Genomic DNA, 23,864 nt, shown 5'->3' with positions numbered 1-23,864 from the left:
CTCCCTCTCTCCTTCCCTCCCTCTTATCTCTTTCCATGCTTCACCCCCTTCTTTCATAGGATGGGAGGGCAGTGGTGACGTGTTTCACAAGCATCTGAGATCAGAATTCTAAATTCTTGATCCAGGAGTTTAGGTGTGGCCAGTATGTCATGGCAACTGTTGGTAAACAGACTTGAGTGGTCATCTGATTTGTCTCCAGTGATCCTCCAATTGTTTTGAAATTTCTACTCATTGACTCTTAATCTCTGAAGCCAAGTAATAGGTGGTACTCTTTGTCTCCTAAGTTTTTATTTCTCTCAAGTGAAATTAAGACTTTTAAACATTAGAAGCATGGTATTGTGAACCATTTTCAGAGTGGATGCATTTCCTGAACCTTATCTTTTCATTGCTTAACTTCTCTTTATTTTTAGAGCATCTTCTAGGTACCAAGAAGAGCAGAGGCTTGCCTCTGTAGAATTCTCTAGTATAACAAATGACACATGTTTTTCTAGGACTCCTTTTGTTTTCCCAATAAATAAGCATCTTGAGCCTTTGCTATTTGCTGTTGTTTCTCAGAAGTCAAGCAGCAAACCCCAAGTCAATTAAGACCAAGCGTACTGTTTTTGCAGTGAGGCAGCAGAGGAGAAACAGTGTCTGAAGAACTGTTAGCTTTACCTTACTTTATAAGCTTTAAGAGGCAAACGGTAGTGTGTAAGCTGTGGTGGAATGAGGAAGAAAACCATGGGGCTTTCTGGCTTTTCTGGCGAAGGACAAGATGGAAGATTCTCCCCCCACTCTCCATCCCCACCCCATGTCTACCAGCCCCCATTTATTATTTTTAGTATTTATTTTGAGTGCACATAAGGGACCATTCTTAGAAGTTTGTTCTCTCCTGCCACCTTGTGGGATCTGGGGATCAAACTCAGGTCATTAGGCCTCTGTGTACTCAGCCATCTCCCAGCCCTGAGACCTCTATGCTTAGTCTTCAGACCAGTATTGGCAATTGCTTCTGTGGCCACCATAGTTAATACAGAGCATAGAGCCTTCCCACTAGCATCCATATGCAGAATTAGTGAGTGTGCTGCTGTCTGCTTTGAGGTGAATTAATATTTGGCAAGTCCCAAATAAAGCTTAGCTATTTCCATCTAAGTGGAAAAGGAAATACAAAGAAGACACCAGGAACTTCCAGAGAGGGCAGAACAGACGTCGGTACACTGAGCCTTAAACAGGGTGATCACCCCCATTCCTGCAAAATGGAATGTGTGGCAATGTCTGCTAATGTTTTTAGTTGTCATGACTGGAGGATTTGGTGGCCTAGTGGCATCTAAAAAGTGGGGGCCAAGTATGCTGCTAACATTCTGCTACAATGTACAGAACAATTTACCATACTAGTTACCAAGCTCCAAATGTCAGCAGTACCACGATTGAGAAGCATGTGTGTGCTGACTCTGGATTGGTAAAAAAGTCACCGTGATGATGAGTTGCTGTGAAGTTTGTTGGTTTTCCACCCAGCAGTTTCCCCAGAAGCAGCAGCAAGTGCTGTGCTCTGATACCTGCATGCTGTGTGGCTGACAATGGTCAAGGAATTCTTCATTCACCAAAATATGAGACTAGAGTTAAGGTCTAAATGAGTTTGAAGATTCTGTATAGGTCATTAGAAAAGTTGCAGACTAGAACTAAGAGTCGTTGCTTATGTACGGTAAGATTAGCTTGGGACTGGTGTGAGATTGGGGTGACCATCCTTTTTGCTGGTTAGCCTGGTGCTCATGAAGAGAAAGCCACATTTAATTCAATACTTGAGAAGCAGAGGCAGGTGGATCTGTTGAGTTCAAGGCCAGCCTGTTCTACATAGTGAGTTCCAGGCCAGCCAAGGTAACACAGTGAAACCTTCTCTTAAACAGTTTCCTAGGACATATTTTTAGTGCTGAATTGGTAGTCTTGAGGAAAGCAGGATGTTAGTCACCCTACATGAGATAGTGGTTTCCTCAAGCAGGAACTTGATACTACCATGTGCTGGCTTTGGAAAGCTATTTGCCATATATATACTCTCTGGGCACTAGGAAGAAATAGAGGAGTTTCTTCTAAAGAGCATTTCCCTATTTGCTCTATTTAAGAAAACAGGAAAGGACCTCTGCTTTCACTGATCCTGTCAGCAATAGAAATCATGTGTGATTTGTGGGTCATTGAAAGAAGAGCTGAAGGTATTAAGAAACCCACTGTATTTTCCAGTGGTCCTCTTGCAGTTGCTCCTAACACCCATGAATACTTCTTTTGAGGGAACCAGTTACTCAAGGGTTGATCTTCTAAGTACTTTTAAACCTTGATGAGCCAAGGGACAGAGCCCAGGTAGTTCTAAATAAAGATACCTTTGAACAAGAGATCCAGAACCCCACCATAAGTAGCCAGCTGCTCCTCTGCACCTTCCTCTTCTGCCTGAAGGGGCTTTGATTTCCCTGAGTTAGCATTTTGTGCCAGGGGGAGTTTCCCACAGCTGTTCTTCCAGAGAGCAAGCCCAGTGATTCTTGCACATATGTATGCCGGTCCATTATCTCCCCCCCCCACCCCCCCTTCATCACAATGAGCTGGCTAGCTTGTAAGCCATGGTAAAGTGGTTTTCATTTTCTTCCTGATGTTGTAGGAATGCCTTTGAAGTCAGAGCACAGTGCTTCCCAATGAACTCTTGGATTGTCTGCCTCAACTGTACAGAAAGGCTGTGTCTAGAAAACCCAGGAAGCCCCACAGGAAAGGGTATATATCATGAAGGCAGGGAAACCGCATGAATTGACTATGAAGAGCCAAAGAGTTGCTAACTTGAGGGGGGAGGGAGGGAAGGAGGGAGGGAGAGGGAGAGAGAGAGAAGAGATAGTGAGACACTTACTCTGGGGCTCTCTTTACTCCCAAGGTTTTATGCTTCTGTATCATCCCTGAATATGTCTCCTTGACTTGGTACAGCAGCTGGTTGCAGGGCTGCTTCAAGTTAAAATTCACCTTGAAACAATGACAGCTAATAAAATAGCCCCCTGATACTGTTCATCTATTCGACCCTGGCATTAGGCACTAGTGATATAAAGACAAATAAGGGATAGTGCTAAACTCAAGGCATTTGGTTTTAATATAGGGGAAGTGCAGAAAAATGAGGCAGCAAATGAAAATAAGGTGCTAACTCTTTTACAAGTCTGTGGTCGGGAGGGTATGGCTCCTCCTTGAAGAGCTACAAGAATGGAATCTTAATTGCCAGTTGCCAGGAAGTCTTGGGTTTTTCACCTATCTTCTCCCCAACTCCTTTCATTGAGGTCTTACTTCATATTGCTGTATCTTTTCCATTCTCCTTCATTTCTCTTGGGCTCTTACTGATAAACTGTTTTCAGTTTTTTCTTCTCTCTATACTGTTTCCTCTGAGTTGCCTATTTGGGTCTTGCAAATTTTAGAAAACATTGGGAACTTCCTCAAATGTCTGGAAATCTTTCTCTCTCTCTCTCTCTCTCTGTGTGTGTGTGTGTGTGTGTGTGTGTGTGTGTGTGTGTGTGTGTGTTTGAGGCAGAATTTCTCTATGTAGCCCTGGCTGTCCTAGACTCTATAGACAGGCCTCAAACTCAGAGATCCACTTTTGCCTCTGTCTCCTAACTGCTAGGATTACAGGTGTGCATCACCACACCTGGCTGCCTGCTCATATTTTAAAGTAAGACATATATGATGTTTCCTAACTGTGGAAGAGAATGCAAAGAAAAAAGTCATGCTATCTTTGAGAATTTAATTTCTTTTCATGAGAGGCTTCTTTGCGTTCTTTAAGGCAAAGAACAATAGAAGTTGCTGGTTTTATTACATTTGAGTGCTTTGATTTCCCATGCTCATTTCCCATATTTCCTCTTTATCCTGTACTTCATAACATAAAAATTCACTGTTTTATAATGCTTTACCCTAATGCTTGAATTCCTTAGTCTCATTCAAGTTAAAAAAGAGAAAAAGACCCCCTTGTCTATCCTCCTTCAGCCAGCAGGGCAGGTGCCTTTCTAACTTCTTAACTGGATCACTACTGGAAAAGCAGTGGTCTGGTCAGGTTTCCTAGCAAAGCTTTGTTAAGACCATTGGCTGTTGGTACAGAGTGTGTGCAAGGTGAAGTTTTCAGGAAATGATGCCAGGTTCAGTGTGAGCTCAATATTTAAATTTCTCTCAGTCTAAAATGAGACATAATTGAGGCTGTTCTGTACCTCTGTATTCTCTAGTCCTTCTTCCAACTCCAGGTGAACCTACGCGTATCTACACGGTACCAGGTTTTCCCAGCCTCAGCACCACTGAAATTCTAAAACAGACACATTTTTGTTATTATGGACTCTCCATCTATCCCTGTCTCTACCTACTAGCAACCTCTTAGTTCCAGACATTGCCAGTTGCTCTCTGAGTCTAAAACAGCCCAACAGCCCCTAATTGAGACGAGACGCTGCTCTCAGTTGAGTAGTTTCATTTCTAAATACACTGTCCTTTATCTTTCCTCCCAGCTAGTCCAGCTTCAGTCCTGTGCAGAGGATAGTCACTGTCCGCTAGTGGATAAGACGTAGACTTTGGAGTTAGGTAGATGTACGATTGAATTCTGACTCTGCCATCTCCTAGCGGAAACACTTCCAGTGCTGTAGGTGCCGTCATTGAGATCTACTTCCTTATCTTTAAAAGTAGAAATGCTCAAATGTCTTCACAGAGTTGTTGTGAGGATTGAGCCTGCACACATAAAACTTCTGGCACACCGTGTGCACTGAGTACTGCAGAGTGTTAGTAATATTGAATTGCGCTTTCTCTGTTTTCAGCCTCTCAAAAGTACTCCCTACTCCTAGGTTTTCTGATCCTCCTCTTCAGAGAAACCTTACGACATCGAAATGTCAGCACTTGTGAATTTCCTGTTGCTTGATTTGTTATCAAGTATTTTAATCCCACATAGAATCTGAAAGCTGCCTATGTGGAAACAGAAACTTCCTGCAGAGTAGAGTTGGCCCTGTTTAGCTGGAAGTAATATATTTCAGAGGACTGGAAATGAGCTGAGATTCAGTCTAAGAAAAGTGTTCAATTCCTAGACAATAGCTCTTTTGGAAAATTATGTTCCTCCCCCAACCCCTGGTTTTTAAAGACCAAGTCTCTCTATATAGTCCTGGCTATCCTGGGATCACTTTGTAGACCAGGCTGGCCTTGAACTCACCGAGATCTTCTTGCACTCCGTCCAGACTGCAGGAATTAAAGGCATGCACCACTACCCCTGACCCTGTATCCTTCTTTGTATGTTACTTCCTGCTTGTGGCCAATTCCAGTTACATTTGATATGAATTGTCTTGGTTCCCAGCCTCTTACCTGAGTTGTGCAAGTCTGCAGTCTTCATAGGACATTGTCTAGGGTATAGAATTGTTACATCAATGAAATTAACAGGTGTGTGTGGGGGGTATTTGGCACAAAGTCAAAAATATATTAAGTACTCACTTCACTATATTAAGTAAATGGTAGGTGCTATTGATGTTTCTGTGAAGAAACATCAGGTATCTAATGGAGATAAAGCAGGTCTGAGAAAGTTGTTCTTATTTCTTGTCTACTTAGTACCATGAGGTAATCAAGCAATAGAAATCACTGAATCAATCTAAGAGTCATGCCTACAGATAATAATGAATAAAAGATTTTAAAAAGTGATGAAATGAATATGGACTCATTGCAATAAGCTTTTCTATATTTATATTTCCTATATTTATATTTAATATATTTCCTATATTTATGTTTAGGTGTAGACCTTAGTATGCACCAGACATCACTGGATTTTCCCCTAGAAAGATGTGAATATTACTTCATGCAAGAGAGGCCCTGCTGAGTTTGGTAACTGTAACATAAAGTTGACTTCATTTGCTTGACCTCTGGGGAAAATGTCTTCCAGGTCATGAAGACGTATCACATGTACAATGCCGACAGTATCAGTGCTCAGAGCAAACTAAAGGAAGCAGAGAAACAAGAAGAGAAGCAAATTGGCAAGTCAGTAAAGCAAGAGGACCGGCAGAGCCCTCGCTCCCCTGACTCCACCGCCAATGTCCGCATTGAAGAGAAACATGTCCGGAGGAGCTCAGTGAAGAAGATTGAGAAGATGAAGGAGAAGGTATATGTGTGTGCTCTGGCAACTGTCGAGACAGGAAGAGATGCTTGGAAGGCAAGATTGATAATAACAGATGCCAATGAAGAGATGAACAAAGCAGTTCCTTTTCATGCCTAATGACCAGAATCCTTCTTTGTCTTGCCAGGAATCCTGGCTATTGGAAAAAACTAAGATTTTAAAAACTCTCAGATTTTAATGTCAACAGGAATCAGTAGTCACTTTTCTCATCCCATTTTCCAAATCAAGTGAAATACCTTATTGCTTTGAGAAATAGGGGAGACTTTAGACCTTGTGTTTTGGCTTTCAATACCAGTGTTTGGGGTAGAGGTTAGAGGCACCTCTTCAAGGCCAGCAACAGGGTGGAGAATAGTGTGTGAAGACAGAATCGTTGTAGAGTGCACATCTGAACCTTTCCTCTCATTCATCAGAATTAGAATCCACTTGAAAGCAGGGATACACAGGGAATAGCAGCAAAGGGGGCTCTTGATGTGCTGGCCTTCATCTCTCATAGAACAGCCTTCTCTTTAAAACAACATCATAACAGTAACAGTGACAGGTCATCAAGATGGCTCATCAGGTAAGCATGCCACTTAGCCTGGCAACCTGAGTCCAATCCCAGCACCCACATGGTACAAGGAAGAAATACTCTTACAAGTTGCCTTCCAACATCCACAGAGATATAAAGGCATACATGCATACAAGCATACATACCGCTTCACGTGAAATAAGTAAATGTTTTTAATTTTTTAATTAAAAACACTAAAAGTGAACTTGTGCTTTCTTTTTAGCGACAAGCCAAGTACACAGAGAATAAGCTGAAGGCCATTAAAGCCCGGAACGAGTATTTATTGGCTTTGGAGGCAACCAATGCATCTGTCTTCAAATACTACATCCATGACCTGTCTGACATTATCGATGTAAGTACCTAAAGCTGGGGTGGGAGGCTGGGGCCACCTCTTGCCTAGTTCAGAAACCTGGTCACATGTTCCTCATTTCTGTGTTCAGGCATCTTGGCCATTTTGAGAACAATGTGAAGATAGCAGCCACGATCCATTGTGGTGCACCTTATGCTCCAAATCATTCATTTATCACAGCATTCCATGAGAACAAAGCAATACCATCTATTGCTGTTAACTAACATTCATAGAGTGTAGTGATTTACACAAAGTTAGTAAAAGGCTGAGACAAAATTTATACCAAATTCCAATTCCTAAACCCATGTTCATGACTGCTGTGTTCTGTTTGTCAAGAAATAGTCTCTTACATCAAAGCTTGAAGAAAGAAGCAATCAGAAGAGTTAAAACGCTTTCCTTATGTGTCTGTATCACTTCATGTTTCCTGGGCTCTTCTCTTTCATTGTCCCATCACCCCTGTAGATACACAATGCTGTCTTAACCTGTGACCCAGAGAGTTTGTTTGTTTGTTTGTTTGTTTCGAGATAGGGGTTCTCTGTGTAGCCCTGGCTGTCCTGGAACTCACTCTGTAGACCAGGCTGGCCTTGAACTCAGAAATCCACCTGCCTCTGCCTCCCAAGTGCTGGGATTAAAGGCTTGCGCCACCACCGCCCGGTGACCCAGAGAATTAAGAGACTTGCCTGAGGTTTGGGTTTGCAATGTGCTGCAAACTAGGATCTTGCTTAGAAGGTATCCAAATGCTACTGATATCTGCCCTGTTCTCTTTGGAGATGTGGCACAAAAATGAGAGGGAGAAGGAGATTAGTGTACGTGTGTGCTTTGCAGGCAGCAGGCACAGCCATACGTCTTTGACATTATGAGTTAGTCTTTGCTTTGATCTCTTACTGCTTCTCCTCAATCGCTATGTCCTAACATGTCTCTCACATACAGACTGCAGTCTGACCCAATTCCAGGCCAGCTTTATATGAACCAATACAACCTTCTCTCATGTCTTCTCCCAGTCACCAAAGTGGCTCTGGAGCCAGCTGATTGAGCATCAGCAGTCCAGTCTCTAGGGCATCAGCAGTATTCTTTCAGAGACCTGTTGTTTGCCTCAGGTTCTTGGCAATAGCCACTGAGTGACATTCTAGCCAAGCTGCATATGATTTTCTACCAGAGTTTCTTCTCAAGTACACCTGCTATGCTCTACATCATGTAAGGATCTAGGCTCAGATTCACTATTATGTTACCAGTTAGCACTTCTTGGGCATGCTACTGAACTATTCTGGAACTCTGCCTTATTTCCTGCCCCTCTGCTCCTAGTAAAATAAAGACCTGGACTGTTTAAATCTGGCCTACATCAGAGTTGCTGGGGGAACTTTTCTAAAATACAGACTGGTATCCTTTCAGCAGGGAGTTTTGATGAGTAGGTTTTGGCCTCCTAAGGCCTTCGATGTCATCGTCTCAGCTGGTAAGTGGAGCCCCGGTCTCTGTTCAGACTTCTCTTTGTTCTCTCTGCTTGTTGATGCCAATCTGAACACTGTCCTTCAGTGAGGTCAAAACCCTAAGCCCGTCCCTCATTCTTCTTCACTGTTATGGAGAGGCCCATTCTCAGCCTGAGGAAGACAGCCACTTTTTATGCTCACTTTCTGCTATTTAGCTCACATTTGGTAAAGTGAGTACGATAAAAAATTAGACCAGATAGGATGTTACAGCCCTTTTACTGGCCTGCCCTCTTCCTTTTGCCTCTAGAGAATATTTGTACCAATTTCAATAAATTGCATACTTCAGGAGAAAAGAGGCTTTTGCTGTATGAATTACAATATCGTAATCCAGAGGCCCTTTATCAGGAATGGGTAACTGTTTGAAAAAATCATGTAAGAAGCAAGATACTTTGTACCTTTTCCTTGCTGAGAGCCTATGTTTCACAGGATGTGGTTTGAAGAGCCACTGGAAAAGAGGACAGCCTCTGTGGTCCCCACTTAACAGTACATAGGTTTAGGGGATGATGAACAAGCCCAGGGCTGCAGCAGTCCAGTCAGGCAGCAGTCCAGGCCGTGAGCAAATGTGGTCTTTATTGTGGTTGTGTTTTGACTGTATCTTATTTTGTTTGTTGTTTGATTTTTATTTTTGTAGAATGAACATTGCTCCTTTTTAAAAAGCAGATGCTACTACTCTTCTCCATAATCAGCTAGTACATTTATGGGGTGAGATGTACGCTCAGCATCAGGGTTATAAATAGAATGCCACTGGTTTTGCCTAAGACATACTCATGCACTCTAGTGTTTTCAAACCATTAAGGGAACAATGAAATCATATTTATGCATTTAACTTATTTTAAATGATTAGACTAAAATAAGGGAGAAAATATCAGATCAGATCACACTATTATATGGCTAAGATCTTTTTATGAAATTTTTATGTTAGGCGTGTGTGTGTGCTTATATGTTTGTATGTGTGTGTAAGTATGTAAGATGTATTTCTTACTGTGAGCTGAGAATTAAAATGAAGGTCACTGTATGTCTCTTTTTAAGATCCAAGAAGTCAGGAACCAAGTAGTAATTTGTAGCTGAGTACATAGTTTATTGAATAGGGGGAAAAAAATCTCCTAACTCAAGATTTGCTTTTAATTTTGCATTTTTAACATTCTTTTCATGTATAATTTACATTTCATGATTAATTAACTTGATTGATTGATTTGATTGTTACAGTTTGAAGAGTTTTTGATAAATTTACATATTCCTTATAACCTATATTTTTAGCAAGATATAGAATAAGTATCTTTAACCACCCCTGACAACACACATCTGGAATCTCAGCACTTGGGATGTGGAAATCTAGGCTCTGAGACTGTTTCACAACAACAAGGAGACACAGGGAGAAAGACAATATGAAAATATATTCTCACTGTTTCAGAAAGTTCTTATTTTGTAACCCAGGCAATCAGTATTTCAGCTCTTCAAACTCTAAGTTAATGTTGCCTGTTGAGGAATGTCATGAAGCTAGGATAGTACAGAATATAATTTATTTTATTTTATCTTATTTATTATTTGGCTGTATGTAGACACGTACATACAATGTATGTATGGAACCCAGGAGATGACTTTGTAGACTCACTTTTCTTCTTCCACCTTTATGTGGTTTTTTCATTTTTGCTGCTGTGATAAAATAACAAAACGCAACTTCAGGAAGAAAGCTTTTATTTAGTTACAATCCAGAGTTATAGTCCATCATTCCAGGGAAGTCAAGGCAGGAACAGAAATAGTTAGTCCCATTACATCCTTAGTAAGAATAATCATTCTTGCTGGCTGCCTGGATGCTTGTTTGCTTCCTTGCTTTCAGCCAGCTTTCTCATTTACAGTTTAGGAGTCTCTGTAGGGAATGTGCCCTCTGCAATGGTCTTTTTACCTAAGTTAACACTCAAAATAGTCCTCCATAGATATTTCCACAGATTGTTTTCCGAGATTATTTAGGTTGTATCAAGTCAACAGTTGAAGCACATGGGAACTGATCTTAAGCTCCCAGGCTTACACAGCAAAGTGTCTTTACCCACTGAGCTGTCTTGCTAGCCCCAGAATATAGTTTTTGTATCTCGATTTTTTTTTCACTCAGGAAGTTTGTTTGTTTTTACATTATTCATAGTTTTGCATCTATCAATAGCTTCTTTTTTTAATGCTGTTCTATGCGATTTTAAATGCCCAAACTGTTGTGTGAAGCCAAGAGTGACTGGAGAGCCTGGGTATGTGGACATAATGATCTCAACAGGATTCAAGACATGGGATGAGTGTCATTCCAGGCCATTGCTGTCTATGTCATATGCCACCACTCTGCCTCCTTTCTAAGGGTCTGACTCAGTCAGTATTAAGACATTAAGGATAAATAAAAAGCTATTTTTAGTCAATGTCATTTAACTGACATAAGGACTAGCCTACAATTTCTTTGTACAGTGCAATAAAAGATGTAAGAATCCACATGAGACATCATACACATAGTGAAAAAAACTTGACTCTCAACCATAAAAGACCTTTCAATCTCACCTGGTAGTTTCTAAGGACTGTAGGCTTGTTGGAGTGTAATTCCTCACCTGTATACTTTCTCTCTTGGCCTAGGACCAGATGAGTAAGTGAAGTACAGGAATTACTATGATGGGTAGCTGGAGTGTCATGAGTGTATCTAGAAAGTCTGTGATGCCACATACACTAAAACTAGACATGAGAGAACTTGGTTTTCCCATTAGAAGTTTTATTGAAAACTTTATTGTTTTTCTCTCACCTGTAAGAAATTGAAGGGTCATATGAAACACTCATTTTTTGTTTCTAGGTCTTCTCTAGATTCTCTGAGGAAAAATATCAGCTGGTAAGGGGATAATGAACTGTGGACTTAAGGTCATACATTGAGATGCTCTGTTATTCAATTTTTTATAAAAAATTTATTTCTCCTGAGAGTTTTTATAGTATTTGTGCAGCATTTTATAGCATTTATTTCTAGTATAAACAAAATTGTGCGTTCCCTCTATCTGTTGGGATTCTCATGGGAAATATTCTCAGTTAACCCTGCCAGATACTACTTCTTTTCTGAAGGCTTAGTTTTGCCCCTACAAATATGTAGATGGCCAAGGCTCTGTCCACATCTTCTAGGTTAGCTGAAAGCATGGCAGAACCAGAGGGCACATCGTAAGTTTGATCCTGACTCATTGGCACAGAGAAACTATAGAATGGTTATACAGATAGAGACAGTGCTCCCTGTTAGGACAGCTCCCTGCTGTTCTTAGACTATATGCAGTAGAATACATGGGTTAGTACTCAGCCCACGAGATGATTACCTGAGAGGCTGGGGTCTCTGCCTGTGGCATCCATCAGTCGACTTTATTGAATCCCGTGAACGAGACTGAGATGCTGGAAAACTCTAAAATACCCGTGTTCTGGGTGGGGTGATAGGAAATTGCAGGCCTCAGAATGACTGTATGTATTGGGGGTCATATGAGGATGAATACTGAATGAGTTGAGTCCAAGTGGGACCAGGAATGCAGGGCTGGCTGGCTTCCCAGAGGCTGAGAATTTAATATGGATCTTAAAGATTGAGTCCAGTTCCAACAGGTGAAAGTGAAGGGTAGTATTTCAGGAAAAGAAAAGTGAGGAACTGAAGGGTAGAGGTCAGTAGATTGGAGGATGCTTGTGATTACTGTTAGCACAGGGTGTACACAATACCAGATATGTGTGAAGTGTATTGTCTGTTTGCCACATAACCAGCAACAAAGCTGGTATTCCCCCCTTTTTTCATCCCAGAGGGATAAACTAGCTTTCTAGGCTAGAGGCCTATGCTTTTTCAACACTCTGTCCTATGCAGAGTATGGCACTGGAATTCAGCAGAAGCTAACTAGGGGCATGAAGGGAGGTAATGCTGAGTAGGTAGACCACACACAAATGACAGTTTGGGTGTTTTATGTGTTTGTTTGTCTGCCCATTTAATTTTGGTCAAATTATGTAGCTTCATTGAGCTTTTGTCTTCCTTGTGTACAAAACTAAGATAATACAGACTTCAGTGGGAGTGATTGTGAGGATTAAGGTGTAGAATATACATGACTGTTCACTGTCTGGCATGTAGTGAACAAACTTAATGAACGTAGCATTCGTTACAAGTACAACCTGAAGGTGGATTTTAGCTTAGAGACAAGTATTTTGTACTTCAACAGGGGCATGCTAAAAGTCATATTTTATGGCAGACAACACTGTTATAAAATAAAATGTGGATTAGGGTAGAGATAGAAAGTAAAGTTTCAAAAAATATATGAAGATTTCTGAGGCGCACCCTGCCTCTCCCTAGTTCTTCTCAGTCTCCCACACACTCTGCTGGCAGTGTTACCTTTGTTTACTATTACTGCACCAATTAAGTATAGAGTTCATCTTAGGAACTGTAGGACATCTTAGAGATAGGCAAGAAGATTTACAGGTTCAAAGGCAGCCTGCTCAGTTAGTTTAACAGCATCTCCTGGAAGAGGCGGGGACCCTGCACGTGCAGCCTCCCAATCAGCCGCCTTTGTCTAGATTCCGTTTGCTCTTCCTCTGACTGAATTTAGTGTTTTCCTATCCTCTGGCTACAGTTATGCTGTCGCTGCTGTTACCCTGCTGAAGCCAGGCACCTGCCAGAGTCTGTTGGCACTGAATCCAGAGCTCAGCTCAATGTGCACTCCATTGCAAGCTTCGTGTCAGATGCCTGGAAGGAGGCGGCCTGTCACATGTTTTTTTTCTTCCCCAATAGTGGCTGTTCCTGAAGTGATCATGATGAGAGGGAAAGGCTGGGGAAATTAATTTGATGCTTATTTATGCAGTGAAATTACAATCAGGCAGATGGCCTTACTCTATCCAGAGATTTTTCTCTGACATTTCCTCTCAGGCTCTGGACATCAAAGCTGTGTAAATAATAGAGGTGATAATTGATGGCCATGGAATTTGGATCTCCGGGTCTTTATCGGAGGCGTAGGGAATATTGTCATAGTATTACAGAATGCCTTTGCTGAAAAAAGCATTGGGGATTACATTTAATCCAAAGAGGATTTTTCTAGACTTTTTCCTAAGAACTTATTCTTCAAACCAGACCACACATAGAATCCCAGTTTATTAAGGAGAAAAATGAGCAGAGTTGGTTTTGTTGAGGTAAAGATAAAAGTGCTCCAAGACCTCCTAGCTGGGTTACCACCTGTGCCTTTTCAGGGATAACCTGAGCGCTGACACTGAACTTCAGAGCTGTGATCTACAGCTTGAAAACCACTGGACTGGTCACTTTATTCATTGAACTGTCAAGGACACAGGTCTGGGGATGGGATGGGAATAGCTTTTCCAGGGCGGCTCGATTCTACCTCTATTGTTTTGTTTTGTGTGTGTGTGTGTGTGTGTGTGTGTGTGTGTGTGTGTGTAATGAGTATATGCACATGAGTACAGGTGCCCGTGCAAGTCCAGAAGAGGGTGTTTGTTAGATTTTCTGGATCTGGAGTAACAAGCAGTCACAAGCTTCAGACATGGGTGCTAGGAGCCAAACACAGGTCTTTTGCAAGGGGGGTAAGAACTCTTAACCACACAGCAGTCTCTCAAGCCCTGAACTTGTTTTTGTGACAGAATTCTCAAAAGTTCATCTTAGCCAGCTAACTATCAAACCTCTTTCCCCACTTTTTCAGTGCTAGGATTATAGACATCTCACTCATAGGCTTGTGATCAAACGTAATTCCTCATATATGCACTGCAAGGACTTTACTAATTGGGCTATTCCTCTTGCCCTGTTTTTGCTGTTGTTTGTTTAAAGACAGAGACTGGCTTTGAATTGATTATGTAGCTGAGGATGACCTTGAACTTCTGGTCCTTCCTGCTTTCCCCTCCTGCGTGCTTGAGATTACGGGCCTCCTTCACCACACTTAGTTTATTCAGTCCTGGGGAAAATCAAACCTAAGTCTCCATGCATGCTAGACAAACCCCTTTCCAGTTGACCTACATTCCCCAACCCCTACAATTGCTTCTTTCATAGCATTTTCTTCTTTTCATTTTTGTTGTTGAAAATCCAAAACATGATAAGAATCTTCCCAGTAACACTTCCATTTAGGACTTTTTGGGTTAGCTTTCTTCAACTCAGGCCTGTCCCAGCTCACTGAAAGTTGATGTCATGACTCAACCAACCTTCTGTTCTCTCCTTCTCCCACCTTACACTCACATACGTTCATACCTGGAGTTGAGTATATGTGAATTTACTGCTGATCCCACTCCAGATTTTTGACTCCTGACTGCTCCATTGGCCTGGAAAGCTTGCTATGTCATGACTTCTAACCACAGCAACCCTCAGGGAATCGTAGCAGGTGTATTATTATTGCTGAATTTTGTTGTTATGACATCCTCAGACAAACCAGGACACAGAACAGAATTCTCTAACTCTTGGCCATTCTCATTTTTATGAATTATCATTTGGTTAAATCTTGTCATTGTTTCTTAAAAGTCTTCTTCTGTCTAACTACCTCAGTGCCCTACATGGGGTGCTAACCACTGAACTAGGGGACAAGAACTAAGGAATCTTATCCAGGTCTTGACATTATAATCTCAGCTTCCTTCTGTTGCAGTCAGTCAGTCACATTGATATGGTCAGATCTACCCTGAGAGCACTTCCCTTCCTGTCAGGCCTTGGAATGTCTATGGTATGCTTATGTGCCTTCTCCTTCCCACAGCAGTGTTGTGACCTAGGCTACCATGCTAGCCTGAACCGGGCTCTACGCACTTTCCTGTCTGCTGAATTAAATCTGGAACAGTCAAAACATGAAGGTCTGGATGCTATTGAAAATGCAGTAGAAAACCTAGATGCCACCAGCGACAAGCAACGGCTCATGGAGATGTACAACAATGTTTTCTGTCCCCCTATGAAATTTGAATTCCAGCCCCACATGGGAGATATGGTAAGGCCCTTCCCTATATTGCACCTTTCCCCCAAAGGGACTTGAATATACTAGACTTAAGTATAGTTTTATTACATCTGAAGGAGAGGGGGCTTCCTGTCAGGTAAACTGTGTTCTATTCTTTCAGACCCTGCAGTATATCTCTTTGCTTTTGACTGATGTGTTTATCCTTGAGCCTAGGTTCATATTCCATTTAATCCAGCTGGCCTGAGCTGTAGAGTGAGTGGTTCTCTCAGAGAGTATCCCACCTTGTCCCAAGTAACTGTGTCCCAGAAACCTGACTGGGGTGACCAGAGAATGAAGAAAAGCAGACACATGTACAGAAAAGCTGGGGTCTGGTAGGTTGTGCTAGTTCTGATGGAGGATATGGCATTGATCCTTGATAGGACAATGCCCTTGTCAACAGTACACATTCATTCAGGACTTCATCCACTTTTTACAAACTCTCTCAAAAGCTTCCTCGGCTCCCCGCAGTAGTTAGTGAGACCAAAAAGAGTAGATGAGAAGAGACCACAAATCTGCAAGGTGCTCTTGCCAGGAGTAGTGTTTCACTGGATTAGAATCTGGACTGTTTAGAAACCTGGCTCTAGTCTGATGCTAATCAGACAGTTTACTGCCATAGACTGGCCACAGTGGAATGGTACAGTTCTGTCTTTTATACAAAATATGAAATGGTTTCTCTCCTTTTCTTCTTGGGGAAAACCTAACCCCTTACAGTTTGTTTCCATTGTTGTGGCTGAGAAGATGTCAGCATCTAGACAAATGGAAAACTTAGACAACATCATGTTAGTTAAAGTTAGAAGGGGGCATTGCCAGCCTCCAGGAAGCCCCATTCCTCACCTGCTTTGACTTCTGTTCAAATTTGTCTTCTAAGCCTGTTCTCTAGCTGCCATTTCGATTCCTTCCCCAAAATAAGTGGAACTTGGGACTATCTGAATGGACTGGTTGATTTTCTGGTGTTAGCTGAGTTCTCTTTCTGAGCCATACAGCATGTCTCCATAAAGGGGAATCCAGATGATGGGTACTCAGCCCCTCCTTGCTCAGTCAGAACCACATTTCCATACTCTAAAGCACAGATGGAGTGAGTGCATGACCTTGCATCCTGGCTAAAGATCACTGACAAAGCATGTATCAGCGGCTCTGCTGCTCCTTAAAGAAACAGGATTGGAGGTGATTTTTTTTCCTCTAATTCTTCCATTTAAAGTCCTAGGTGACTTTAAAAAATAATAATTCATTCTTTTACCCTGTGTTGTGATACAGCTGATTGGTGTCTTGGCCAGAAAAAGGACCAGAATTTCCCAGGATTTCCCATTCTGGCTTAGAGATGAGATATCAAGTCATTCTTGGGCCCTGCTAACTGGCTTTCTGCCTCGTTGTGGGATGTCTGTAGGCAGAAGGAAGTTCTTAAAATAGGACCAAAGTTCAGGTAGCATTTTAATGGAAGCTCTGAAATTGGCTACACTAGTGTTGGGCCACAGATAGGGCTGATGTCAGCCACTCTTGGATGCACTAAGGCTTGGTGCCTGTTTCTACTGCTGGTGCATCCAGAGGTTTGGGGGCACTGGATGCACGACTGATGACATCAGGGCCAGAAACAGAAATCTCATTCTTGGCAGTAACCCATCTGGCCAACAAGCTTTCTCCATTATGTCTACTTCTAAAAGCCAAATCTTGAGCAAGCCTCTCAGCTGAAGAAGTGATCAAATCAGTTGGAATCTTAAATACCAAAGGGGGAAAAGGTCAATTTCCAGTCCCTCCATTTGAAGAGAAGTGTTTTGTTTTGTTTTGAGTAAGAGAATGGTTTACAAGTATATGAATATACTCAAAGTCTTTGCCGAGGGTAAAGGAGCCCAGTTCTATCCAGATGTCTCTTCTGGTAAGAGCTAAAGGACACTTGGTAATAAAGTGACAGACACTGCCTCCACATGGGTTCTAGCCTTCACCTCCCATCCTTCTGCCTGTCATCAGTCCCACAAGATCCAGTTACCTCTTGCCTTACCTTTATCAAGAGACTCTAGGTCAGCTGTTCCTTCCCAGAGGATAAAGTTGGTTAATTGGGGATGGAGGGAGGGGGTGCAGAGGATCCCACACCTAGTAGGATAAAATGATGGCTATTTAAAACATATCCAGTTCCTTCTGTCAGATCTCATGTCCTCTGGGGCTCTCTAACTTGGGCTTATGAACCTGTTTCCATACTCACATGAACTCTTTCCCATTGAGTCAAAGTTCTCATGCATGGCCCAGATTTCTAAACATACATGCTGCCAGCAGCAGCAAGTTAGCTTCCTGGCCCACTTCTCTCCTACTTTTTAACTCTAGTGTAGGAAGTGTGAGGAGGGAAAGCCACAGAGGTGAGCACTTGGACTGTTGGCAGGAACTTCACTGTGCCTGTGTTGGGTTTCTGGACCAGGGACACCCAGAGACACTCTTGTGAATTCTCCCCAGAATTTACTAGATCTGCAGACACTGCTAGACCTACCCTGCCAACCACCTGCCTGCCTATGGGTTACAAAGAGATGGTCTTTCCAAACAGATTCTCCTCCCCTTTCATGTACTGTTTGGTCTACAAGTTCACACCCATCGAATCGTCTTTGGAGTTTGTTTGCACATAGAAACCGCAAGTCTTCCAATAGTTGGGATACAATACAATGTGAATCATTTTGTGGGCAGCAGTGAGAACTCTGGAATTCTCAAAAGATATATGTCCTCCTCCTGACCTTCTGTTGCTTTTTCTGACAGGCCTCTCAACTCTGTGCCCAGCAGCCTGTCCAGAGTGAGCTGGTGCAGAGATGCCAACAACTGCAGTCTCGCTTATCCACTTTGAAGATTGAGAATGAAGAGGTATGTTTCCTTCCTAGGAGGCTCGGAGCCACTGTTTCCTTGTTGAACTACTTGTGGCCGTCTATCAGGGGCAAGTGGAAGGAGCATGCAGAGAATGTCCAGGCTATTGCAAAGATTTCCTGGTCAAATGGAGGCTTGTGCTTTCCCTGCTGCTACATCCTGCCCTTGAAATTCAGGAAGTTGTTGCATTGCCAGAGGTTGTGCTCTATTTTGGGCTTTTACGAAATGCCCCTCCCCACTACATATTTAATCAAAGTGGCTCTTGGCCACTGTGTGAACAATATCAAGTCTTTGAAATGACCCACTCATGACTGGCTTTTTCCAGCATTTTCAAAAAGAAACCTTTTGACTTTGACACTTCAGACATCAGACATCTCTCGCCTCTTAGAGGAAGGTGTCTTTTTTTTTTTTTTTTTTTTTTCGAAACACATCATATTTTTTTTTTTAATATCCAGTTTTAAAAGGCAGTTTTTAAAAGTTTAAAAACAATCTAGTTTAAAAAGGTAATCCAGTTTCTGTTGAGCTCAGATGGCTTCTTGTCTTGTATTTTAGTAAGTCTTAATTTTACTAGGAAGTAGGGTTGGGTCACTTAGTTTGCAAATAGGAAAACAAACCCATTGATAGATTGAATGTCATGAAACAGCACCCAGGAACATTGAAGGACAAGATCTATCACATATTTTAATTAGCTCCGGTATGATGGAATATTGTTTTGCAATTATGTTATTCTGTTTTCCTTTGCACTTCCATTATAATAAGGAAATATTTCTAACTCTTAGACTAAATATTGGAGCTGGAGAGACAGTTAAGTGGTTAAAAGCACTGGTTGCTCTTGCAGAGGACACAGGCTTGGCTTCCAGCACCCGCATGGTGGCTCACAGCCCTCCCTAACTTAAAGTCCAGGAGCTCCAACACCCTCTTCTGGCCTCCAGGAACCAGGCACTGCATGAGACACACACATAAAATAGTCTCTTTGAAGAAATAATCATTACATAAAAGTGCCGCGTCAGGTACACGGCAGAAAAAGAGTGGTCTTTAGGTGTTTGCTGGAGAGAGCAGTGTGCTAAAGCTGGCTCCTGGGATGGTCACCACTCAGGACTGTTCAGGGGGCAGTGTGACTAATCTGTCTGCTGGTCCTTCCCTCCTACCACTCTCTTGAGAAGAGAGGCATGCTCCCTCGCCAGCTCCTCCTAGTTGCTCTATCACCTGCCACTTTATAGCCTGCATCTCATGATTATTTTGACCTTTATGGTTATAGGTGAAGAAGACAATGGAGGCTACCCTGCAGACCATCCAGGACATTGTGACTGTTGAGGATTTTGATGTATCTGACTGCTTCCAGTATAGCAATTCCATGGAGTCTGTCAAATCAACCGTCTCAGAAACATTCATGAGCAAGCCCAGCATTGCTAAGAGGAGAGCTAACCAGCAAGAGACAGAACAGTTTTATTTCACGGTAAGGGCACTCTTTGACCTTATAGGAACATCAGTAGACACTGACACCCAGAGGAGCTTTGGAACACAAGAGTTTTACCATCTGTCTGAAAAGCAAGCCTTAAATACACAAGATTTGAACCTGGCATACAAACACTCTTCACTTAAAGCAAAAGCATCTACAAGTTATATGTGTCTTCTGGTGACCTCAGAGAAAGGGATGCTCCTAAATAAATCAGTAAGAAGGAAGTTAGGGAGCTTTTTAACAGCCAGTATGCTCTCATTGGAAAGCAGCCCTCCCAGTCACAGGGGACCATGACAAGGGAATTAAGTTTATTGGTTTTTGAGACCTATATTCAAATATCTTTGTCAAGATGTATATTGTTTTAAGAAATTTAAAGTCTCTCCTAAGTGATTTGAATACATTATCATATAACTTCCTTTATTAGGAGGTTATTTTTTCTAATTATTGTTAAAAGTTAAAGAGACTTAAATGATCAACTTGGTAGGTTTGTAGAGAATTCTAAAGCAGTACATCAGATCTCCATTTAGATAGGTAGGTGTGTGTCTGTGTGTCTGTGCTTCTGTGTACAAATGCTCATGGTTTTTTTTTTTTGTTTTTTTTTTTTTTAAAGCTGTTAGCTGGTCTTTTGTGCTGCTTTTTAATAATTAAATTGTTTTGAACTTGCCAACTGTGACTTTTTGCCTGCACCAAAATTTATTTCCTTATCTTCTGATGACCAAGAAAAGAAAAACTGACTTTCCAATTGTCAGATAACACATGGCCATTGAAAATACACACTGACCAAATGAAAGGACTTCACTTGTCTTCCAGTCATGCAGCACACTCAGCATGGAGCAAATTGGATTTTTCTTCCAGCTGGGACAATTTGTTTAATTTTTTGAACATTCTTCTTTTTTCTTTAAGAGCCCTAACATGATTGATTGGTGTTTTGTAAATCTGTTTCAGTTAGTTAAGCTCCAAATCCTTGGTATTTTTGTTGTTTTAAATCCCAAAGAAGACTTTTGAAAGAATATGATTTAAGAATATTGTTCTAAAACAACTCAAAATTTTTTTGTTATATCAAGCAAAACATTTTAAAACAGGGTCATTATATAAAACTTAGAAGCAGAAAAAAGAAAATAAATAGGCATGAGCATGTATTTAAAATTATATTTACAAAAATGAGACATTGTTGTATATATTGCATTATAAATGTAAGTCATTTAATTATATTTTCTAATTGCTTGTTTGAAATGCAGTTGTTTGTTTCTGAGTGGATGCTGGGCAAGAGGTACACCACTAAGCTCTGTCTCCCATCTGTACTGCATCTTCTAAGCATATGCAGATCTATACAGAGAATGGAAGACACATTGCCTAGTTCACAGCACTCAGTAACTGCTACCCATTTTACCATCATCATTATTAATCCAAGCATCAATCATTGTTAAGTTATTCACTGATCATTTATCATGTATTTACTGTATGCCAGATTCTATGTTACAAGTTGGGAATGTTTACAGTTGAAGAGAAAGAAGAGAATAAGGATTTAGGCATATACAGGAAGAACTTTCGTTCTGACTTCATGTGTTTCTAAATAAGAAAGGTACAGTCTTTAAGTGCATGAATGTGTGTGAGCAACAACAAGGATGAATGGTGCTGGGAGAAGCATCACACAGACTGGCTTTTGTGTTTAATATGCGTAGGTCAAAGAGGATTGGCAAGAAGAATAAAGCTCTTTAAGGAGAGCAGACTATGTAAAAGTATAAAGGCCTTCAGAAATCTAAATTTCATGTTAATAGAACTTACTGACTCTAATGGGAGCTATCACTGTCCCCATTACCAAACTATATTATCTCTTAATAATAGAATTTTTGGCAACTCTTTCTGAGCTGATTAAATATCAATGACCCAATCTTATTATATTTCAGAAGATTCCATTTTAAAATATAGTTTTAAAATTTACACATATATATTTCATATTTATATTTTAAATTTAAACTTGAGACTTCCATACATGCATACCATGTATTTGACCATTTCACCCTCTCTAGCCCTCCAGTTAAGAATTTGAGGGCTTAGGGGTTGGGGAGATGGCTTAGTCAGTAAAGTACATGCCACACAAGCATGACGACCTAAGTGTGAACATGAATAACCCATGCAAAAGAAACCCAGACACCTGTAATTCCAGAGCTAGGGAGTAGAAACAGGGAGATCCCTGGGTCTTGCTAGCCAGCCAGTCTAGTGAAATTGGTAAGCTCTAGGTTCAGTGAGAATCCTTGCTTAAAACAATAAGCCAGAGAACAACTGAAGAAGACAGTGTAACACAGACCTCTGGCATATAGGGATGCACTTGCACACCCACAACAGCAACAGAGAAGAAGACAAGAAATTTTGGATATATAAAAAAAAAAAAATCTATACTTAACCCAGTCTTTTTCACAATTACTTTCTGCTTTGAATGAATCTCTAACATGCATCTTTAGAAGTTGATATCTGTCCCCAGACAAGAAGGTTAACGAGATGCTGCAGCACGTGTAGGAGCTCATTTAGTGCCCTTGCAGAGGACGTGGGTTTGTCTCCCAGCGCCCATGTTTGCAGACTTATAACTGCCTATGGTTCTAGCTCTAGGAGATTCAGTTCTCCTGGCCTCTGGGCAGCGCGTACATGCACATGCCCACACACAGGCACATCACTCAAAATAAATCATTTTTAAGAAAGAAATAACTTTATCCTAACCTGTGACTTCTAAAATCCTACCCAGCTGTCCCCTTTTATCTCAGTACACTGGAGTTCTGCAACCCATTTCCTGGCTTTGTGAGCCACGGTACTCCTTGTCAAATTTTGTGCACATTGCTTTAACTAACAGCAGTGAGCTCTGGTTTATCTAGATTTCCAAGAATTCATTACTTTTGTGAGTAGATATGAAATGTGAGGTAATTTATGTTCTGATAGTAGGCATTTTTGATAGTAATAGTGAAATGAACATTCAGGTCTCCATATTGAAACAGAGAGCCTACCTATGCTTGCTAAACAATGACGGGGAAAAAAAAAATTTAAAGCAGCATGTCCTGGAAGTTCCCTGCTCTCGGAAAGTGGTGAAGATAGACCTCAGCATGGCCTGAGTCATAGCTATTGTGTCTAGTCACCACGTGGGCTTTTGGGATAGTTTTATGACTGCTTGCTACTGTCATCAGATTAATCTGTCCATGTGACATCAATTAGAAATTTGAAGCATGTCTTACAAAGATCAGTTGCTTGCTGTAGTCTGTGGAAAATTGTGGAATTTTAAACTTGAAGCAATATTTAAATATCATCTAACCCAGCCTTCTCATTTGAAAGCTTTGGGGGAAAAAGAAAAAGGAAAAAACATGCAGCGGATGGTTAGCTTGAACAAGGCCTTCCTCAAGAGCTGAACCCAGAGCTCAGGTCACCTGCTGGCACGAGCTTTCCCTCTGTGCCCTGCTGAGGAGCTAAACGGGAAGGCTCAGCAACTCTGCCCCCTTATTATACGAAGGGAAGTGTTTTCTGACCTCCCTTGTCTTTTTGGTTGTCACTCATCTTCTCTAGTGTCTGTTTCTTTTGTTGTTGTGACATCCTTTCAAAAAAAACTAAAATATATCAAAAGGAAACTAGAGAGAAGGCACACACACCCCTGACACCTCCCTTCCACCATGGATTGAGACTAGTATACTCTGTCCTCCCAGTGGTTTTCTATGCATATGCAGTCAGTGATCTGTCAGTGAGTGCCCCTAAATACAATCAATGACACGGAATTGTAACAAACAGGGCTGGGGATGTAGCTCAGTAGTTAAGAGTGCCTGCCTATTTGTGTGACACTGCGAGTTCCATCTTCAGCCCTGCAAGCGAAATGTTTATTCATGTTAGTCTAAAAAGAGTTGTCCCATATCTCACAGAAGTCTTTTTCCAATGGCTGGACAGAATTCCATTGTATAATTACATCATCTCCATTTAACCAGTTCTATGCTCTGGTTAGCCAAGAATTATCAAAGCCTTAGGAAGTTGGAGTGTCTCCTAAACATTTTTATGGAAAAATTGGAGTATGGGGTTCTTTTTTTTAAAAAAAAAAAAAAAAAAAAAAAAAAAAGAAAGTATCTTTCAGATTAGTTTTGTTTATGTATGTGAGTTTTTGTCTGCATACAATTGCTTCAA

The 23,864-nt window shown here is 41.3% G+C and overlaps 1 protein-coding gene across 9 annotated transcripts in view; it reads left to right on the top strand.

Moving 5' to 3' along the window:
* Positions 1–23,864, top strand: part of Srgap2 (SLIT-ROBO Rho GTPase activating protein 2) — a 221,105-nt gene that overhangs the window by 149,663 nt on the left and 47,578 nt on the right. For 7 of the 9 annotated variants that reach the window (XM_034513582.2, XM_034513583.3, XM_076941129.1 and 4 more), the window contains 5 exons: positions 5,882–6,097; positions 6,883–7,011; positions 15,191–15,415; positions 18,155–18,256; positions 19,515–19,712. In XM_034513582.2, the coding sequence (XP_034369473.1) occupies positions 5,882–6,097; positions 6,883–7,011; positions 15,191–15,415; positions 18,155–18,256; positions 19,515–19,712 (870 nt within the window). The remainder of the gene's footprint in view (positions 1–5,881; positions 6,098–6,882; positions 7,012–15,190; positions 15,416–18,154; positions 18,257–19,514; positions 19,713–23,864) is intronic. The other 2 variants (XM_034513584.2, XM_076941130.1) reach the window with 1 other exon arrangement.

The sequence above is a fragment of the Arvicanthis niloticus genome, chromosome 10, assembly GCF_011762505.2.
Source record: "Arvicanthis niloticus isolate mArvNil1 chromosome 10, mArvNil1.pat.X, whole genome shotgun sequence".
NCBI lineage: Eukaryota > Metazoa > Chordata > Mammalia > Rodentia > Muridae > Arvicanthis > Arvicanthis niloticus.
The sequence above is the reverse complement of the archived record's forward strand: the minus strand, read 5'-3'. Positions and strand labels throughout refer to the sequence as shown.